The following is a 20,597-nucleotide window of genomic DNA, read 5'->3' as shown; positions in this document are numbered from 1 at the left end:
GGCCCCTCGTGGATATGAGCCAGAATAATTTTCTCAAAAAGCTTGCTCAGGATTGAGGTAAGACTAAATGGCCTATAGTTTCCCAGGGCCTCCTTCCTCCCCTTTTTGAAGATGGGAACCACATTGGTCCTCTTCCAGTCCTCTGGCACCACACCAGAGCACCATTGTAAAGCTGTTCCAGGGGTCCCGCAATAACCTCTCTAATACCCTCAGTACTCTAGGGTGGAGATCATCCGGACCAGCTGATTTGAATACATCCGGTCCTTCCAAAAGTTCCCTAACTAGTTCCTCACTAACCCTTTGCCTAGGTGTGCCTCCCCTGGGATCTAAGGGGAGCCCAGCGGGGTGGGGTGACTGTTCCAGTCCCTGCTCAGGAAAATGGAGACAAAGAATCGTTAAATAGGTTGCCCCCTATGTATTTAAAAAAGGACTTCTTGTTGTCCTTGATCCGGGTAGCTAGTCCCAGTTCCATCTCCGCCTTGACCTTCCTGACTGCCCCCCTGCATCCCCGAGCAACTGCAGTATAGTCATCCCTGGTGATGACCCCTCCTTTCCATTGGGTGTACACCTCCATTTTAGCTAGAAGGCATTCCCAGCTGCTTCTGATGAGCCACGGGTGTTTGTGTGCCCTCCTGCTCCCTTTGATCCGTGTTGGGATTACCTCCCTTTGGGCTTGGAGGATCATCTCCTTAAGAAGCGACCACTCTCCTTGGACACCTGGCTCCCCTCCCCTGCCCTCCCGGACTTCAGTGCTTTCCCAACTATTCTCCTTAGCTCATTAAAGTTTCTCCTCCTGAAATCTAGGGCTGCTGCCTTGCTGTAGGCCTTTGCCACCTTGTGCTGGATGGTGAATTCCAGTAGGCGATGATCACAGTTGCCCAGGTGGTCGAGCACCTGCAGCCCCCTCATTAGGTTGTCACCCGTGGCCAGCACCAGGTCCAACAAGGCATCTCCCCTGGTGGGGCTGTGCACCTCCTGGGTTAGATGGAGGTCCTGCATTCTGGCTAGCAATTTACATGAGTAGTCAGACCTGGCTGACTGCTCTTCCCAGCAGATGTCTGGAAAGTTTAGGTCCAACTTCTGCATTTTTAGGTTATTTCTACAAACAAGCTGATGTTTTAATGTTTTATTTTAGACATAGCTCTATATAATCACAAAAGAGAGCAAATTAAGAAAGGCTATGTTACATTTTCATTATTAACAAGGTCAGTGATGAACTGAGGCCACAGGCATGGGCAGGAGACAATAGTTGAGTTGGGGGGGAAAATCACCCCTTTTTAAAAATCTGCTTGTCCTAAAGTAGGGTGGTCATTTGTTCAGCTTTATAGAGGACAGCCTGGTTTTCTGGTCCTCTGTCCTCTATTGCTATGAAACCAGATGCCTTTACGTCCTCTACTTTTCACTGCTTGGCACACGCCCCCACAATGATGACACCGCTGCGGCTGCCTGCAGGAGGCTCCTTGTTAGGCCCACCCCCACCGCTGACACCACCATGGCTGCCTGCAGAAGCTTGCCATGCCCACCCCAGCCTCGGGAGGCCGGCGCGACATTCATGGTGGTGGGGACAGGTGCACTAAATGCAACTCTCCTCTATTATTGAGGTACCTCGATGGCCACCCTATCCTAAAGGCATAGACAAGTGCCATGTTTGCTGACTCTCTGTATGCTGCTTGAATAACTGATTATTGAAGAATATTTGTATGCTCATTCAATTTAGGAAAGCAAAAGATGACAAAACATTACTTCAGGCCAAGAACAAGTATGGTATATGTCAACCTGCAAAGAGAACATAGAAAAATAGAGGAAGAGGGTATAACTTAGACATTTGTATTTCTAATCAATTTCTCAATACACAAAGTATGCATTTAAAGTACGGTAAGGCCTTTTGTTGGCCGAGCAGCAACATTCTGAGAAGACTTTTGTAACACATTCCTTGTGTCACCGGAGATGGCTCGGCACTGGATACAAGGCTCTGAATTCACTAGGCTCTGGTGTTCTTTGTGGGCTGGATGCCATCAGCTAAGCTGGTCACTTGTAATTCAAGTGAAATACAGCTTTCTATTTAACGCCAAGGATCTCTTATCCTATGCAATTATCTTCCTAGCACTGTCACTTCATAAAATGGATGACTAGAGAATGTGTGATACTAATATTTGGTTAAAATGTTAAAATGCTTAATTTTGTGTCCTTAAAAAAATGAAATAAAATAATTGTTTCCTCTTAACAAAAATGAAGAAGGTACGGCTCAAAGAAAACTTCAATTGTGTATATGGAACAGGTCTAAAGATAAGAAAGAAAAATTACATTTAAGCCATTTTATTTTGTTTTTCCCTAGACAGAATGTGTTTGCTTCCTGCTTAGAAACGTAAACTATGCTGGACTGTTGAAACAGAAGAGATCTGATCTGTAGACTTACTGGAAGAAAAAACACTAACTGAAACCTGACAGAAAAAGCCAGGTTCCCCCGTGGGCTACACAGAAAGTTGATGACATACATCCTCCTTAGAAGAGCAGGTTATCCAGAGGACCATAAAAAAACTACAAACACACAGCAGAAGACTTTTGTCAGCAAGAAGTAGTAAAAGTATACTTATTAAACATGAACAGAAGCCTTTTAAATAACTTAGATCTTTAATCATTTAAAAAATAAATAAAATTGGGATATTGAAATTAGGAAACGAAACTAAGAATTTCATTCTTATGGGAAGTTCTATAATTATACTATTAAAAATTAAAATTCTCATCAACTTAACTATTGGAGCAATATGAGAGTTAAATTGTCAAAGATATCCCATTAATAAAAACCTCTCATATAAAGCTAATAAATGACATCCTTAAGGTCAGTTTAAACTGTGCATCATTTTTTCTGGTTTTAAATTTTCACACATGGCTCATAATCATATCCTATATCCATGAATCAGGCATGTGGGCATGACATTGTTGACAGTACTGAATTACTTTAGGTCTTCTACACCAGTGGATCTAGTGCATATATTATTTACTATCCAAACACCAGGGAATCACATTTAATTCCCAACAAGCACTTCTTGTACCATCATAGAGTTCTAAGAGTGCTTATAGGTAGATGCTGCCAAACATATTTTTATTCTGGAGAGGATGAAGTCAAAAACTAAACATTTAATACTATACATATTGCAAAAAGATCTGATCACACCCAATGCCTGTGGATTTTACACATTATCTCCTATTAGTATTATATCAGTTCTACGTAGAAAAATGAATCAACTTTAATCACTATCAGCACAACTGCTTTATCTACATTTTAATGAAAATAATTCAGATATTCAGGCACCTTATATATTCAATTCACAAAGCTGCACTGCAACCTTCCGTATACTACCATTCAACACAGCATGCTTTGATTCTGATGATGCATATAAATACTATCATTTACCCAGACAATTTAAAAGCAGAATATTTTAAAAATTGATATTTCATAACACCACTTGCAGTTGCAACAAATTTGCTGCTCTTTCAAAAGATACACGAATCATTATGCAGCTTAACACTCAAGTCTAACTCTCTGGATTATACAACTGACATTTTTAATGTTACTGATATGCTGCTAGATATATTTTTTTAGTGATAAATATCACCAAGTGATAAACTTGGCTGACAAGCCTTCTGGCTATGTCCCAGTTCTCTCCAAGCCATTGGAGTTTCATAGTCCCTGCAGCAGGTTTGGGGATTTACTCACTCAGTCTTTCAGGTTCACTCACAGTCTTTTCCCACTATCTTTATTTCTCCATGGCAAACTCCCTCCCAGCAGGAATAAATATAAACAACCCAATCCATAAACCAAATGCTTGTACCACATGGAGTCTTCTCTCAGACCCAAAGAGTGAGCTTGGGTATAGTCTGCCACTATCTGCCTGCTGTCTCTCTTGCCCCTCCAGCCCTTCAGCCACAGGAAGGGCACACTTACAGTCTCTTTGCTGCACCTGCAGTCCCTCTGGGTAAGAGGCACTCCTGGCCTGATCCTCAGGCTCCTCTGTGAGCTGACACACAAGCTTTCCCCCACTGCGCTTGCAGCCATCTAACTTCTAGCTTCCTGCTTGCAAGCTTCCAGTCTCTCCCGGACTGACCCTGGCTCTGTTGCCTGGGAGCCCTTTTAGATGCCTGGATGCCAGCTAGTTATCTGCTGCAGCTGGCCCAGTCTTCCTAGCCAGCCTGCAATCAGCTACTTAATGGCTGCAGACCCTGAGAGCATGCAGACTGCTACACGCCCTCTGATAATGCACAGCCTGTTGCACTGTTATGTATCCTCCCCCCCAAGAGGGAAGCCCTCTTAAATTCTTTATCCCCCCTACCACCACTGTAGGCACTAGGTGGGACATTCCTAATCCGCCTGTTCTCCTGCACCCTTGGTGCTTCAAGGACATGTTTTGTGGACTCCATTCTCTGCTGTGCTCACACCCATGTCTCACAGATGATATGCCTAACGCTTTCTCCTAATCTTTCTCCACCTCTTTGGGTTGGCTCAAGTTCAGACAGCTCCAGGATCACAGGTCTTCCATGCTTCCTAGCCCAAGGCGAAACTGTACTATCTCAGCTTCCCTGGCCCTAGTTTTGGGGGTGTTTTTTGGCTTTGGCTGAAACATCAATGGCTACTGAACTGCCATAGCTCCCCTAGTGTCTCTGTGCCCAGGGTGAAGCTGCTTTCACTCAACCTTGGATATGACTTAGCCCCTCCTGGGCACTGGACCCTCCTGATCCTCCGAGGCACCAAACCTTCTCTCAATGTGCCCCCTGAGGTGCTATGGGACACCTACTACCCCTATAGTCCCTCCCAAACCACGGATTATTTTACAGTCTACTTCATCCTATAACATCTACTTCATCAGACACCAAAAAACATAAGCCCACTTGGTTATCCCCAACATCACATAACCAAAACATAAGTCCAGAGTAGCCCACTGGGTTCGACTAAGGGCCATGCAAACCTCGAACAGTCTCCACAGCCCCTTGATACAGAGCCTCTCTGCCTGCCCCCTAGTCCATTGGATCTAGTCTGCCTGCTCTTCCTCAGGCTCCAGTTCCTTCCCAGAACTCATCCCCTTCTAGTCAGGAGGCTCTTCCCTTCTGATAAGGTGGTTCCACCTCATCTACCCGCCAGGGTTTCTAATTTTACCTCCACATTTCTGATCCCTGGTTGCCTACTCTCTGTAGTCACCCCACAATGGGCCTGGTTTCTCCCACCTAGGTATCATATCCCTTCTACCTGTTTCCAGGAGGTAGTTCCACTCATTCCCTTCACAGCAACCCCCATCCTTTCAGTCTCCCCATAGGCCAACACCCAATCTGGGGTCTTTCCTACCATGGATAATAGAGGTCAGTCCTCTACTAAGCCTGTACCGCACACCAAAATCTCCCACGTTCCTAGAATTCTGGCTGTAGCTCCACACAGGTCTCCACTTGGCAGTCACTGTAGGGGGCTGTCCCTTTATCCATTCTTACCCTCATCGGACAGCCACATAGCAATTGTTCATTTAATAAGGATACTGCCTATAAGTCTTCCCGGGATGTTCATACTTCACTGTCCCCATGCCTCCACTTTTTCCCCTTCTGTTTCTCCACACTTGGGCATGCCTCATAGTTCCTGCCTGCTGGAACACTTGATTCAGTCTTTTCCATCTTATGCTGAAATATAGGTTATATACAAATATGGTCAAACTGTCACTATTCATCTTCTGGTTTGGCTTACCCTGGAACAGGATCTGCAAAAGCCTCTTCGTGACTCTTGCACATGCTGTTGCCATCTTCCTCTCTGGCTGCAGCTCGTCTGGATTACCTCCAAGGAGGGCGGTTCCCAGGACTCAAATTCCTCTCAAGTGTATTCAAGGCCTTCTCCATCCAGACCACTGCTTTCTGGTGGGCCCCCCTTTTCTTTTGTCCTGAGACCTTGCTGTTGGATACAGGCATGGGCTCTCTCTGTGTGGGGTAGATGGGCCTTGTCTCTTCACTTGGCCTCCCAAGGTTTCTTCCTCAACTCCACAGTTTCTTTAAGGGGCATTCTGGCAGGTTCCCCCTTGGCTGTGATGGACTTGGCCTCTGCCTTCTCTTCTCCCAGGCGTCCCTTGTGCCAAGACTGCTCCTGATCTGCTCTTTAGTCTCTTTTACAAGGGCTCAGACTCTCTGCTTCCTGTTGCAGGACTTCAGCTGGCCTCATCATAGCCTCTTCCAACTCAGCTTCTAGGCTCAGAATTTGGCCTTTTAAAGGCTACCACCTCCATCTCTTGCCACTCCTGGGTGTGGTGTCCCACCTCCAGCTACTTCAATAGCTCCTGCCTTTCCTGCTGAGGCCTTGGCTTGGACAGCAAATCTTGCCAGCTCCTTACAGTCACTAAAAAGCTTTTGCTGACTTTATCTCAGCTTGTTCTCCAGTTCATGGAGCTGGGCTTTCAGTGGCTTTACTGCTTCTAACCCTCACCCTGCTAACCCCGCACCGTGAGTTCCTGGATCTCAGCCTTCAGGTCTTGAACACATTGATGCAATGCAGCTTTCTCCATCTATCGCCTCCACCCAGGCTTGGCTCACATCTCTGGCTTTCTCCAGGATTTGCAGCCAGGCAATTAGAGCTCTGCTGCTTTTCCTTGTTGGAACTTTAGTATCTGTTGCAATGCCTTTTCCCTCTCCTGCATGACCTTTCCTGCTCCTCTCTCAATGCAACTAGCTACTCACTGTGAAGTTGCTGTATCTTCTGCTGCTGCTCCTTCTGAAACTGCAGGTGCTGTTGCTGGAGGTGCTGAAACCACTGCTGCTGGAGCTGCTGCTCAATCTCCTTATTCTTTCTTTCAACAGCTGCCATCGGGTATCCCAGGGTGCCTATACACATGCAGGGAGGCTGCTCTGATGCACTTTAATTACAGCGTGTCAGAGCATGGTAATTACCCAGGCAGCCTGCAATCATTCACCTACCAGCTGCAGCTGGGAACAGCTCCTGAGAGCATGCAGGCTGCTACAAACCCTCCGAAAATGTGCAGACTGTTACAGTCCCAAATATTTCTCGAGTAGTGTCTTAAAGCTTCCAGAATGCCAAAAAGTAAGGTGTTCATATGCGCCTCAGGAAATAGCGTTTCACAGTTGTGTTTATTACCACACGAGTAAAATTTACACAGTGATTCATTCTTTTAACAATATCAGTGTATCGAAGTGTACCATGGAACTGATGTGAATATTTTAAGGATAGATGTTGCTTCAACAGCATCTTATAATTTATTTTGTGGGCCAATAATAGAAACGCAGGAACATTACCTGTCAAACATGTTTCTTAAAAAATGCCCAATACTCCTTGCATTTAAAATGATTGCTTTCTGTAAAATGAAAATCTCCAGTTCTCACAAGTACATTTCAGAGAACACAATGACTTCAATGTACAACTCTCACAGTCGAATCATTATCTGTGCTGTCCAGAGCAACAAATCGGAGGTATATATTGTTTGATTACAAAAACAAATCCCAAACCATGAGTCATGCAGAGTTGGGGCAAATTAGTTCAAACTGAAGCTGTTTAAAGGAGAATTCCTACTAAACATAATGCTGTTCTTTAATTAAAATAATGATTGAATATAGTTGGGATGCAAGATTAGCATGGTAACTTTTCATCTGCAGGTATTGATGACCTTTCAGGCTGTGAATTAAACACAGAAGAGTTGGAAAGTTTTATTTAGACTCCCACGTTTGTCTATATGATAAACATAAACTTGCAGTTTCCACCAATGGCACTCACAACATGAGGAAGAAAACAAGAGACCCACTGTGAAAACAAGAGTACTGTGTCACTGTTTCACCTAAATCCAACCAATCAATGGCATGACCCATAGGATAACAGTTTTACAATACAGTATAACTGTTTAACAAGGAAGCTCTTCACTTTATGACAAAACTGAACAAAATAATTTCCCAGAGGAAATGTGATAGATAATCGGTTGATATTTGCATTTTCCCCATTTTCCAGATGGGAAAACAGATAGATATCACATGACTTGCCTGAAACACCATTAGTGCCAGGATCAGAATAGAGTTTCCCCAAGTACAGAGTCAATCTGCTTCTCTTTAAAACGATTAAAAAAAAAAAAAAATCAAATACATACAAACAATCGATTCTCTCAAAACACTCTATACTTTCACAAAAATACAAATAATCATATTATGACAGCTTGGATGTCTTGGTATACCTAATATTACAGACAAAAAATTCACCTATATAAATAATTTCACTCATTCCCAGGTATGTTCTAAGAGGGAGAATTTCCAAGCAAGCTAGTATCCCAAAAATCAACTTCTGTTTTTCCATTCAGTTTAATAATCATATAGCACAGGTCCTTGAGGTCAAGGTTACTGTCATCAATTAAACTAGCACACATTAAAGAAAGCCTCAACAGAGGGTTCAGAATTTATGCTTCCCCTCAGACTCTCCTAAGCAACACTATAAGAACCATAAGCCACTCTGTTGCACCCCACAGCAGGACCAACAGGCACAAGTGATATATCTTTATACACACCTGCTGCACCCACCAAAAGATATCACTTTGCCTATGTTATTGTACTGTTCACTTCTACATCTTCCTTACCATATTGATCCCTTTGTCTTTATTCCCCCAGTCTCAGCCTCCTATTCAGAATCCCATTTTTCCTTCATTGCTTGTATTATGGCACCCAGGGCTGCATCCAGATGAGCATGGACATGCAGTATGTGGTGCTGCAGACCCATCTGTGGTGCCACACTTCACACATGCAGGCGTTCCCCATGCTGCTACCTAGATCCCAAGGTCAAAAAAACCCGCATCAAAAAAAGGGGGCACAGCGCATGTGGCAGCAGCGTGCACTGCCCAAAACCAGAACCTGGCTGGCCAGAGCCACATTCCAGCTACCAGGCAGGCTCCCAGCTGCAGGATCACCACAGCTGCAACTCCCCGAGGCCCCCAGGATCACAAGTAAGGCGGTTGGGGCCAGTGCAGTTGCTGGCTCCGGCCTCTCCTGCCCCACCTGGGGTAACCTGACATGTGCCAGAGCACACGTAGCATATGTGTTGCCTGGGGACAAGTAGCAGCTGTACAAGGTATGCTGCTGCTACCTGTCCCAGGGAAACAAACTTCCACACTCATCTGGACACACTCCAGGAGTCCAAATCAAGGACCAGGGGGCTTCATTATGCTTGATACCGTATAAATAGAACACGATAAACTTGCCTGCCTACCCACTGATTTTACAAATTTAAGTATATGACAAAATGTAGATGTATACTAGTGAAGGAATACAAAGAAATACTAGTTATAAAGACAGGCAGTCTCAGCATGCTAGCAGCTTTACCATAATCACATTTTATGTTTTGCATCATAGCAAAAGAACAACCATGTTTACAAGCATGAGGAATGGCAGTGGAAAACACCATGATCATTTGAGACCACTTTCAGCCATTCAATGGCTCTTTGGATTTAATTTAAAAAGTCTAATTTATGAACAAAATGGTACTCTTTAAGGAAAGCAGTAAGATCCCAGTGTAGGATCTTACCTTACACCAACCACCTTTCGAGCTGGGACTGTGTTTATGGTAATAATATGTGTTTAAGCCACACATCATATACTGGTGCTCTATGAGCCATTGGCACCCAGCTCTTTAAAAGATTAGCTGGAATTCAGCTAAGATCAAAGAGTCTCATAGTCCTCTTTAAACATTAATATTAAAATTATATTCATATTTGCCAGGTAACCATTTCCTTTAAAGACCTGGCAAGTGATCTATCAGATGTTTAACTCTGTTTGGATACATCCTGTAATGGAACAGGAAGCCGCAGATGCGTGGAATTACAAAAGCTCTAGCTGCGATCTGCTCTGTACAACATTCAAAACTAGGAAAATGGGCAGTGTGCCAAATTCCACCCAAGACATAAGTGTTTCTGCTATGCTACCTTTTTCATACGTTAAATGTCAACAGATACAGACTGTTTGTCAGTTCTAATACTTTTTCAGAAGAATTCAACTATGCTTTTACAAACTAAAAAACCACCAGTCCTTTATTAAACATTAGTAAGTGTGAGCATATCAAGTCCTTGAAAAAGGAGACTGAAGTGATTTACTTCCCTATTTGTGACCAGATCTCATTTTTGAGAAAAAAACAAAACAAAACAGGAAGTCAATTCTGTACAAGCACTTATCCTCTCTGAGTCTGTAATCAGACTCTACACAAACACAGTGAAATAGAGCTTGAATTTTAAAAATTAATCCCATCCACCCTGCACCCACTACCATAACAATTTTTGTTCGGTTTCTTTCGGGGGAGGGGGAAAGGGGAGACAGGGGAGGGGAGGAGAACTTTTTTTACTTTCTTTTTTAAATTATTCCAAGAGCTTTTGAACTTCCTCTTTTAATAACTCTCCACAGATTATTTCATCAAAGCATTCTGCTACCTTGGACAAATGTGAAGTTCCCTTTCATTTTGCTCTGGAAGATGTTTTTTCTCCACCTCTGCCTTCTTTTGTGTTCTTTGCTTTTAGCCTTCATCCTTTGGACAAACAATAACTGCATGGTGCTGGAAGCCTGCAAACAGGGACATTGTTTCTCATCTGCCCAGTGTCCTGATCCATCTGCCCCACACCCATCACCAGGGAAACCAAACAGAGCAAGCAGGTGGGGGTCTCAATAAAGACTGGCCTGGGACCACCTACAGACAGGGCACACTCACCCAGGCAGATGAAATGGGGCTGCAAGCAGGTGGGAAGCAGCATCTGGGAGCGGGCCAGACAGGCAGGGCTAGGGCCAGGATTGCAAGATGGTGACAGCATGGTGCCAAAGCCTGGGGCAGGGCCATGATCCACTTACCGCACATCTGAGACAGGCACCAGTTTCCTGCCCTGAAGAATCGGTGCCCATCGCAGGGATGTGTGGGGAATGGATTGGGGCTCTGCCCCAAGCCCCAGTTTTGTGCTGTCACTGCCTTTCCATCCCAATCCTGGCCCCAGCCCTACCTGCCCACAGCCTCATCCCATATGCACGACCAAGTAAGCCCTGCCTGTAGGGGTCCCAACCAGTCTCCATGAAGACTCCTGCCTTCTGCCAGCCCACTCTGTCAGGTATCATTGGCAGTGGGTGTAGGACAACACGTCAAGGTTTCCAGGTGGTGGGACCAGGGCCAGTGGAGACACTGGCAGTAGCAGCTGGAAATGTGAGGACAGCAGGGGTTGCTGGGAAGTCGAGTGCAGCTGCCGTGCCTGCCCTGCCCTGCCCCTGTGTCCCTCAGTCCATGGACTACAACTCTCAATGTGCCCAAGAGCCATGCACGGGGATACGATGGACTGTGCTCTGCACCAGGTGGCACCTCTGCACCCAGGGGTAGTGGACCATCTATGCATGCCATGGCCCAGGTTGCCCCCCACACCTGGGGCAGGACCAAGGGACCTGCCACAAGCCAGACAGAATCATGTCACAAGCTGGATCTGGCCCACAGGCCATATTTTGCCCACCCCTGGACTGGCAAGTCAGAGGCCAGAGTCAAGTGCCTACACAAACTATGCTTAAAAGGTCCACAGGATCATCCACTGACCTCTTTTATTAGCCTTAAAGCACTTTATGAACCCCACCCACAGAATGTGCCCCAAAAAAAGAGCAGGGAAGACAAGGATACCACCAATGCCCTGCTCCTTCAATGGTAACTTGTTAAGTTAAAATATGCTCAGATGATCCCTTGAAGAAAGAACATGCTCTATGCTACAGAAAATGACAAGAAAAACTTGTCCATCTGAACTTGGGCAAAAATTCATTCCTGACCCCAAATCTGGTGGCACTTGATCACCATAGCCAAAATTCTACATTCAGGTATGACCAATGGCTAAAGCTTCAGAGGAAAGAAAGAAAAAACATAACATGCCACAGAAGCCAACTCAAGCATTTACTGGTGTGGAGTATGGGAAATTGTACCTGTACAGCACAGAAAACTAGAAACCCTCAAATTACAGGATTACCATACACATCCACCAAAGAAACTGAATTTCCTTTCACCTAAATACTGGAATCCACAAATCACATGCACTGATGTTTGCTCTACAAAGATCTCTATCCCCTCATACTATCCTTCCCCTTAATTTACTGAGCTCCGTTTCAAAGCAACTGAAATCCCTTGTACCTTACACTTCTCTCCGACCATTCCAAAACTTTACTCTTAAATCACTGAAAGCTTTTAAATTTCCATCCATATTTGTTTTGTGAGAAGTCTATAGACATTTGATCTTGCACAGCTAACATTCTTTAATCTAAATAGCTCTTCTCCCTCCCCAATATTCACCCCTGAATATATTTATAGGCGAGTCATCATATCCTCTCTCAGACTTCATTCTGAGAAGCTAAACTAGTCAAGCTTTTAATCACTTCTCATGAGATTTTTTTTTGCATTCATAACCAGAATTGTAAGCAATATTCTACAGTCTTGCCACCGACTTGTACAGTGGTACTAACGCATCCCTGTTTCTACTAATAATAATCCATTTATCTTAGAACAGTGGTTTTCAAAGTATTTTCATTTGCGGACCCCTCAAAAATTTTGAATGGAGGTGCCTTTTAATTGTAAGTGTGGGTATTTGCATACTTCTAACTGATCACAGTCATCCTTCATGGACCCCTTAAAAGTCTGCAGACTCCTCGCAGGCCACAGGTTGAAAACCATTGCCTTACAGCAACATTTGCCTCAGCCACACCCCACTGAAAATACATGGACTTCCTATGCTTAACCATTCTACCAAAATCCTTCTCTTTCTGTGTAGTTTGCAGTCTGAGTCCCAATGGTATAACTGAAGTTCTGGGTATCAGTCCCAAGTATTACAAATGATCTCATTAACTTTAGGGGTGCACCAATATATTGGGTGACTATCAGACTGGTACTGATAAAAGGAGAAATTATGTCATCAGCTACCAGCTTTTTTTGGTTACTGTAGCCAGTAATTACAGCCATGTACCCGGAGCACCCTGGCAAGTATAGGCCAGGCCCTGCATCCTGCCGCTGCTGCTCCAAGCCCACAGCAGACTACAGGTCCCAGTGAGCAAGCAGCATGAGGAGGAAGGGGAACCAGGGTATGGTCACAGGGCACCACACTGAGCAACAAAGGAACTGTTACTGGCTTCTGCTGCTGCTGCCAGGGCAATGCCATGCACACAGCTTGACCACCAGGACCGCTGTGGAGACATTGACATGGGCAGGGTTAGGTGCCGCAAGAGGGACATTCCCACTTGGCCGGGCACCTTTACCAAAGCTACTTTCCTCCAGCAGCCATGGGAGCTCAGCTGCGTGGGACCCCACCAGCACTGAGACAGTGGAGTGCTCTGGGGATCCAAATGCACCCAGCACAGCTATCCACACAAGGGTCCACCCTGCCCGCCTGAGATGGCAGCACAGACTGCACAGGGAACAGGGCTGTGAGTAGGAGCTGTGGGTGAGGGGGCAACATGCATGGGAGTGAGGCAGTCACCGCCTTCCTCATTAAGGGCTGGACCAGGCAGGAGGCATGTGTGCCTGTGTTATAAATGCAGAACAAACAAAAAAAGGTTTATTTCAGTAATTTAAAATGTCTTACACTATTACTAAATATTAGTTATCGGATCAGCATAGGTCAATATGGTTGGTTAATCACTAGCTATTGGTATCAGTAGGGTTGCACCAATAAAGATTTTTTTGGCCAATTCCAATCTGATAGCCAATTTACAGGAATGCAGCCTGGCAGCTTGAACAGCAGTGGCACAACTATGGGAAATAAGCACCCCAGCACATGCAAGCTCATCTGGATACGCTCTGTGACTTCTGCATTTAAGCTCTTAATCTTCCAAATCCAGGCACTATCCCTAATTATTTCCCTTATTTGGGGGCATGTTTTCCTTTATGAATTACAAAGGCTTGCAAACCTGTGCATGTCTATCCTGCAATTTAAACTTGAAATTAACTCATGGTTACTCGGTCCCAGATTAATTTTCCACAAACAGGTCTTCTAAGATTTTCTCTCCCAATTTCCTAGTTTCAAGTTCTTATTGATCGTGCAATTACATGTTTTCAGTACAAAATTTTATAGCACAATTAACATGCAGAGGAAGAGTAAAGCATGCTATCCACAAGCTAAGTAATGACTGAATTAAAAATCAAGATGGATAGAAGAGTTTAAGTTTCCATTTTAAATTTGCATGTAAACAACTTCATTTTTTAACTGATGCACAGAAATAACAGACTATAGAGAGCCCCTGGGGGAAAAAACCCCCAAAAACATTTATTGTGGTACATATAGGGCCTTACCCAAATAGAGCTGAAAGGAGAAAGGATTGTGGAGGACCTTTTTCTTACGTTACAAAAAACTCTCAACTTTACACCAATATCCTCCAGGATAAACGTACCCCAGAATATGTACTTGTGCATTTAAAATACAAGCAGGAAAACCAGTTCAGTTGTTTTTAACATGACTGTGAAAGGAATCACATTCCCTTTATAAAACACAAATGACAATGTTTTCTTTAACAAATGTAAAACCTTAGGAGTTCTCTCTTAATGGAAGGCCTGCTTTTCCTGAAAAATGTTGCCTAGCAGTATTGAAAGAGTTTATAAAATAGACTTCGGACACACCAATTTTTATTTAATGAAAGGACAGTTGATTAGGAGGGTTTTTTAACCACAGGTTACTCAGCATTTTAAATCACTTATTCCATGTCAATGCGCCATTTGAATGGTAGTTCCACCATATTTTAAAAGGCATTTAAAGAGCATCTACCTGTGTGACAAAGAGTTCCCTGAGCTGGCAGTGATTTCTATTAAGTTATCTCTCGCACACGCACACACGCACACGCACACACGTTAAAAACACAAAATTGGCAGAGTTCCTGCAGGAGGACCTCTGCTTCATTCAGGATGCTTTGAATGAAGTAAAAGTACACTGTGAACAGGAAAGGAATGCTGTTACCCATTTGAAATGTAAACCTCCATTTCACAAAATAAAACTGAATTCACAAGGCCAAATTAATGAGTGCATAACGAAATTGCAACAAAGGACACAGTTACTGTGGTAAGGTACCATCAATATTCAAACTTAAAATTTACTGCACACCATGCACCCTGTACACTCAGTGAAGCAAGTGCCACACAAAACATAGCATGAGAATAATGCTTTACTCTCCCTGACACAAGGATAGAATTCTATCTTTGGTATTAAAATGCAAAGGTGGCAAAAATTCCTTCTTTTTTGTCACTCACTTTTTCATCAATAAAGGATTTACTCAAACAGGCAAAACAATGCTAAATTTAAAGTGCCAGCAAAATTCAACCCAGTGGTGAGATGCTGAGCTAGGGGGGGCAAGAGTAGGGCAGAGGGTAGCACACGGCCAAACACTAAGCGGGGGGGGCGGGGTATAACACGCGGCTGAACTCCAAGTGGCAGGGGGGAGTGCGCGGCCAAATGCCAAGTGGCGGGGGGAACAGTAGCATGCAGCAAGCAGGGGGGCAATAGTGCATGGCCAAACACCAAGCAGGGAGAAGTATGGTAGCGCATGGCCATACACGGAGCAGAGAGGTGGGGATGACACGCAGGCAGGCGAGGACAGAAGCTCACCGGGCTGGAGTGAGGGCAGTGGCGCCCCTCTGCAGGGCAGGGAAGTTCACCAGCCTGCTGTGTGATGGCAGTGGCTCCTGTGTGCGAGCTTCGCTACCACACAGAAGGGCACCACTGTCTTCACCCTGCCCCGGCCCTGCTCCTGGGAGGCAACAACACTCCATCCCCACCCGCCCATGTATACCCTCTAGGACCGGTCCAAGTACCCCCAGGGGGATGTGTACCCCCAGTTGACAACCCCTGTGTTAAGACTACTAGAATAGGGCTGTCCAACTGGTATCTCTTGTGGTACATTCAGTCCATGAAGGGCTAACATCTGGCCCTTTGGCTCCCACCACCCCTTGGTCTTGCTGCAGCAGCAGCTGGGTTTGGAGGTTCTCCATCCCTCCCAAAGCTTCCACTGCCTGACCCAGGCTGGGGGTGGGGCACAAAGCAGTGTGGGTAAGCTGGCAAGTCAAAGTGTCCATACAGAATGGTGCCACAGGGGAGTCTACGGTAAGCTGCAGATGAGGCAGGGCTCTGCACTGTGCATGGACAGCAGGGAGGGGGAAGCGCCTGCATACAGCCTATGAGGCCCATGGCCCCTGCTAATGCAGTCCCCATAGGGTTGTGTTAGGAGAAGTCACTAAGAAGCTGGACAGCCCTAAACTAGGAAAATCCCAGTACCAATACTGTAAGTCACAGGACACTTTTTTTAGTCAACTTCTCCCACCATTATGTTATCAACCAACTTGAAACATAGTGGGCTGGGTTCCATCTTCATCTGATTGCCAAGCACATACCTTCTGGATTATTTGCTAGTCTAGGATAGGCATTGCTACCTCTCACCCCCAATATCTCTTACTAGAAATGCCAACCTGAACTAAGAAAGCTGTCTGTTTTTCAGTTACAAGCTTTTCTAACCAAAGCTTCCTTTGAACATTACAGATTTGTCAAAACTGTATAATGTTTCACTGCAAAATTCCCTACTAGCTTTAGCAGTAGGCATTTTACTTCTATTTTCCAGAAGGCAAATGGATCCAAAGCAATCAACGGTCATTAACCTGGAGCATCTCCAACTCAGACGTATGCATTGTAAAATGAGGAGCCAGGCTGCACCCAAGGAACCAGTTCAATTAGGTGAACACCTAAGGAAATAATGGATCATCTTGAAAAAAATCTGAAATCAGCTAAGTAGAAGGACTGGAACCTTACCAAAGAGAGATGCAGTCATTTGGGGGGGGAAGAGAGACAGAATCCTGAAGTCTCTGAAAAGACAATGACCCAATCCCCAAAGGGATCTTCAGGATGCTCCCCCAACAGATTTAGGTTTCTCTTAAGGTATAAGTGAAGAGCACATTGACAAATTCTTTTACTGGGTTTGTATACAGCTTTCACAGTCACAAGTCACATAGTCCTCAGAGAAAGAAACTGGAAGGCAGAGGTAAACTACAGCCCCAAGGGAACTGGCAAGGTTTGGAATAACAGACACTGATTTCAAGACGTAAGAAGATGGAGTAAAAAGGCTCCCCAGGCAATAGGAGTGCCATATACAGGGCACGCCTGGAGGACCAGAGCCATACAAAAGTTCGGTGAGCACCCAGAAACAGCAACTCATCAACCGTTTTAGGCTAGACATAAGGAAGAATTTCTTCACTGTCCGAGCCCCCAAGGTCTGGAACAGTCTGCCAGCGGAGGTGGTTCAAGCACCGACATTGAACACCTTCAAGAGTAAATTGGATGCTTATCTTGCTGGGATCCTATGACCCCAGCTGACTTCCTGCCCTTTGGGCAGGGGGCTGGACTCGATGATCTCCAGAGGTCCCTTCCAGCCCTGATGTCTATGAAATCTATGAAACTTAGTGAACAGTGAGTATTTTAGATTCTCTAATTATACTAAAGTTATACATAGTGAAGTGGACCTGCAAAGATGTTCACTTAACTAAAAATGCCTGATCTAGCTCAGGGGTGGGCAAAATGTGGCCAGTGGGCTGGATGCAGCCTGCCAGGCCATTCGACCTGGTCCACAGGGCCCCTAAAAAAATTAGAAAATGAATACTTATCTGCCCCTGGCTACCTGTCAGGCAGTCCTCAACAGCTTGTGAAAACTCAGCAAGCGGCCCTCCATCTGAAATAATTGCCCGTCCCTAGTCTAGCCTGAGAAAGTTAAGTATTTAAGGGGGGAAGTATGGCTAATTTAACTACGACAGGGCAAATGGGGCAGCTGCCCCACGTACCAACTTAGGGGCTGGTGCCACAGCCACACAATTGTGCCACAGGCACAGTGGCAGTCAAAAGTGGCTGCTTCCCCCGGCACCTCCATTGTTACATCCTTGAGAATGGCTTATGCTGTTTTAAGATATATCTATCAGATCATTTATTTGTGAATATCTTAGGTAGTGACTGATAGAGGGAAATGAACATAATGTGTATGCATTACTTTCAGAATAGCACGTTTGCCAACTTTTAATATACCACAAACTGCTCTATGAAACTGTACAAACTGTGCGTCCACACATTAATGTATTAAACCTTTTTAATAAACAGTTAAAATCCTTCTCTTTTACTTGTGAGAAAAACTTACACAGTAAGCGCAGTAAAGCTATACAAATTCTTAACAACATTTAATTAACTCTCCCAAATAAGGAACTGATATTTAAATAACGTTTGACATTGATTTCATAAATTTGAAACACCAAGATATTATCTGTAAAAGGCTAAAAATTACAAATTGACATTATTAAAAAAAACCAAACCACACAGACATTTATAGGTAACATATAGTGTTACTAAGTAAAATGTATTCCCTATGAAATATAAAAGGGCCCTCTGTTCTTTTTTTAATGCAATAATTACTTCGACTGCTGTTTTATTAAATATAAACTTAAAGACACTGGAATTCTTTAAATGCCCTTCTTTTTTCATCCAAAACCACATGGCTACTGATCTACTCACCTCCTGAAAAAGATTATCTACTTGTAGTAAAACCGCATTAAAATAAGCACATTCTATGTTTGTCAATCATACAGAAAGCTGAACTATCCCTTAGTGTTATAGTAGACTAGATTTTTAAGCTTTCTAAAATCAAGGCAATAAGTTTTTGTATGCTAGTTGCTTAACAAAATGCCCAAACAATACGACATTTTGGCAAAAAAAGAGATAATTAAAATATGTAAAGAATACAAGCAACCTCTTTTACCTCAACAAAGATCACACTCTAAATGCAACCAGTTCTTCACAGCATGTCAGGACACTGAAAATATTCTTGGAGAAAATCCAAACTCTCAATTAAGAAATTAAAATACAACTTCATTGCTACAGCAAGGCAATGCTTCAAATAAGAAGCATTTTCTGCACCTCATTTGCCCATGCCTTTCCGTAAACAGGTCATGGAAGCCAAAGAAGTTTCACGAAATGCAGGCCAATGAGGTCTGAAATGTGTGTACTGCAAAAAACCCAATGCCCAACCATTCTAATGCTGAAAACAAATCATGCTTGCCATTCTTTATCGTTCTGGATATGTAATAAATACGTGGCCAGGGCAGGGGGTTGGACTCGATGATTTCCTACGGTCCCTTCCAACCCTAACATCTATGAATCTATGGCAAGTTTTTTTTGGGGGGGGGGGGGAGGGGGTTCTTAATTTTCCCATTAGTAAACACAGACATCTATTTATAACCTGGAGAAATGGATGTGGCTCTACAAATGAAACAAAGGTCCCTGCACGCCAAACATTAGTACTTCCATGGAGCAGAGTTGACATTTAAAGATCATATTTTCAAAAGCAGTTATATAGTCTGAACAGAAGTTTGCATTTATGCATGCATAATAATGGCATGCTCTTTTAAGTGAATATTTACCAACTACTAGTGATTATGGATACACTCCCACAAACATCTTAGTCACATGAATGCAAGACCGAGCTCATAATGGTTGCAGACTTTTTCCAGTTATGCACAGGCACAACTTGAAACAGTTTCCAGTCACCAAGAAGAGGACAGCTACCAGAATGGTTTAACTCCTGCATGCTAATCATGTTAGACACAGTGTACAGTCACACATATACTGAGCATGTGAGCATATGCCAATAATTTAACACTACTGACTAGGCACATGCAAATCCAATCCTTTTAAGGTGCCAACCTGCAGCAGTCTGACCACATGTAAACTGACACAAGGAAGTGGAAAAATATGGGGAGTGATGACTACCTGAGAGGGAGAAGAGGTCCCCAAAGCAACTGAAGTTAATTAAATAATCCTCTTCATGAGTTTTCTTTTAAAAAGAGAACTCTCATACTGCTTAGAAAGAAAGGATATGGGAAGGCATAAGTGAATGCAGTCTCAGATAAAAAAAAATACATTTAATACACTTGAATGGTATTTGGAAATAAGTAAACAAATAAAAGGACTTCCCATTCTGTAAACTGCATTATTGTCTGCTACAAATAGAACACAGAACAAAGTGCATCAGCTTACTCATGCATGGTCTGTGTCTTTCCCTATGAAAAAAAAACAGCTTGTAATTCGCTCCCTCTCCAGAAACTAACCACAGAAAGCATCCACATATGGAGATGAGTGGTCCCAGTAGTTTTAAGGTGGGCCTCAAGAATGACAATAGTGTCAGCAATTCCAGGCCACCAGTGATCATATCTGGTCCCGCAGGGACCTCACTGACTTAATTATTATAAACTGTCTGGGAGTTTGGGATAAGGAGGGAGGAAAGGTGTAGCTAAACCCTGTTTCAGCTACTAACTCTTTGGTCTGTCAACAGCTGACTAGGCAGCCAATAGGGAGTTGATTTTAGTCGCCTTCTGAGTCCTTCTAAGTCTTCTCTGTATGCCTGCAAATACCCAACAGGACAGCACAAATCTGAACAAAAGTGGCATTGACCCTGCCTGTATCTTCATAGACATTAGGGCTGGAAGGGACCTCAGAAGATCACCGAGTCCAGCCCCCCGCCCCAGGGGCAGGAAGTCAGCTAGGGTCATAGGATCCCAGCAAGAAAAAGTGTCCAAATATTTCTTA

General features: G+C 44.0%; 1 protein-coding gene across 1 annotated transcript in view; it reads right to left on the bottom strand.

The window, feature by feature from the left end:
* The window catches only part of STIM2 (stromal interaction molecule 2), an 81,946-nt gene extending 75,117 nt beyond the window's left edge, over nt 1-6,829 (bottom strand). Inside the window, exon 1 of the mRNA XM_019552576.1 lies at nt 6,703-6,829. Within this exon, the coding sequence (XP_019408121.1) occupies nt 6,703-6,829 (127 nt within the window). The remainder of the gene's footprint in view (nt 1-6,702) is intronic.
* Between the last annotated feature and the right edge of the window lie 13,768 nt (nt 6,830-20,597).

The sequence above is a fragment of the Crocodylus porosus genome, unplaced genomic scaffold (assembly GCF_001723895.1).
Source record: "Crocodylus porosus isolate Cpor-Errol unplaced genomic scaffold, CroPor_comp1, whole genome shotgun sequence".
Taxonomy (NCBI): Eukaryota; Metazoa; Chordata; order Crocodylia; family Crocodylidae; genus Crocodylus; species Crocodylus porosus.
This window is presented reverse-complemented; position numbering and strand designations above follow the sequence as displayed.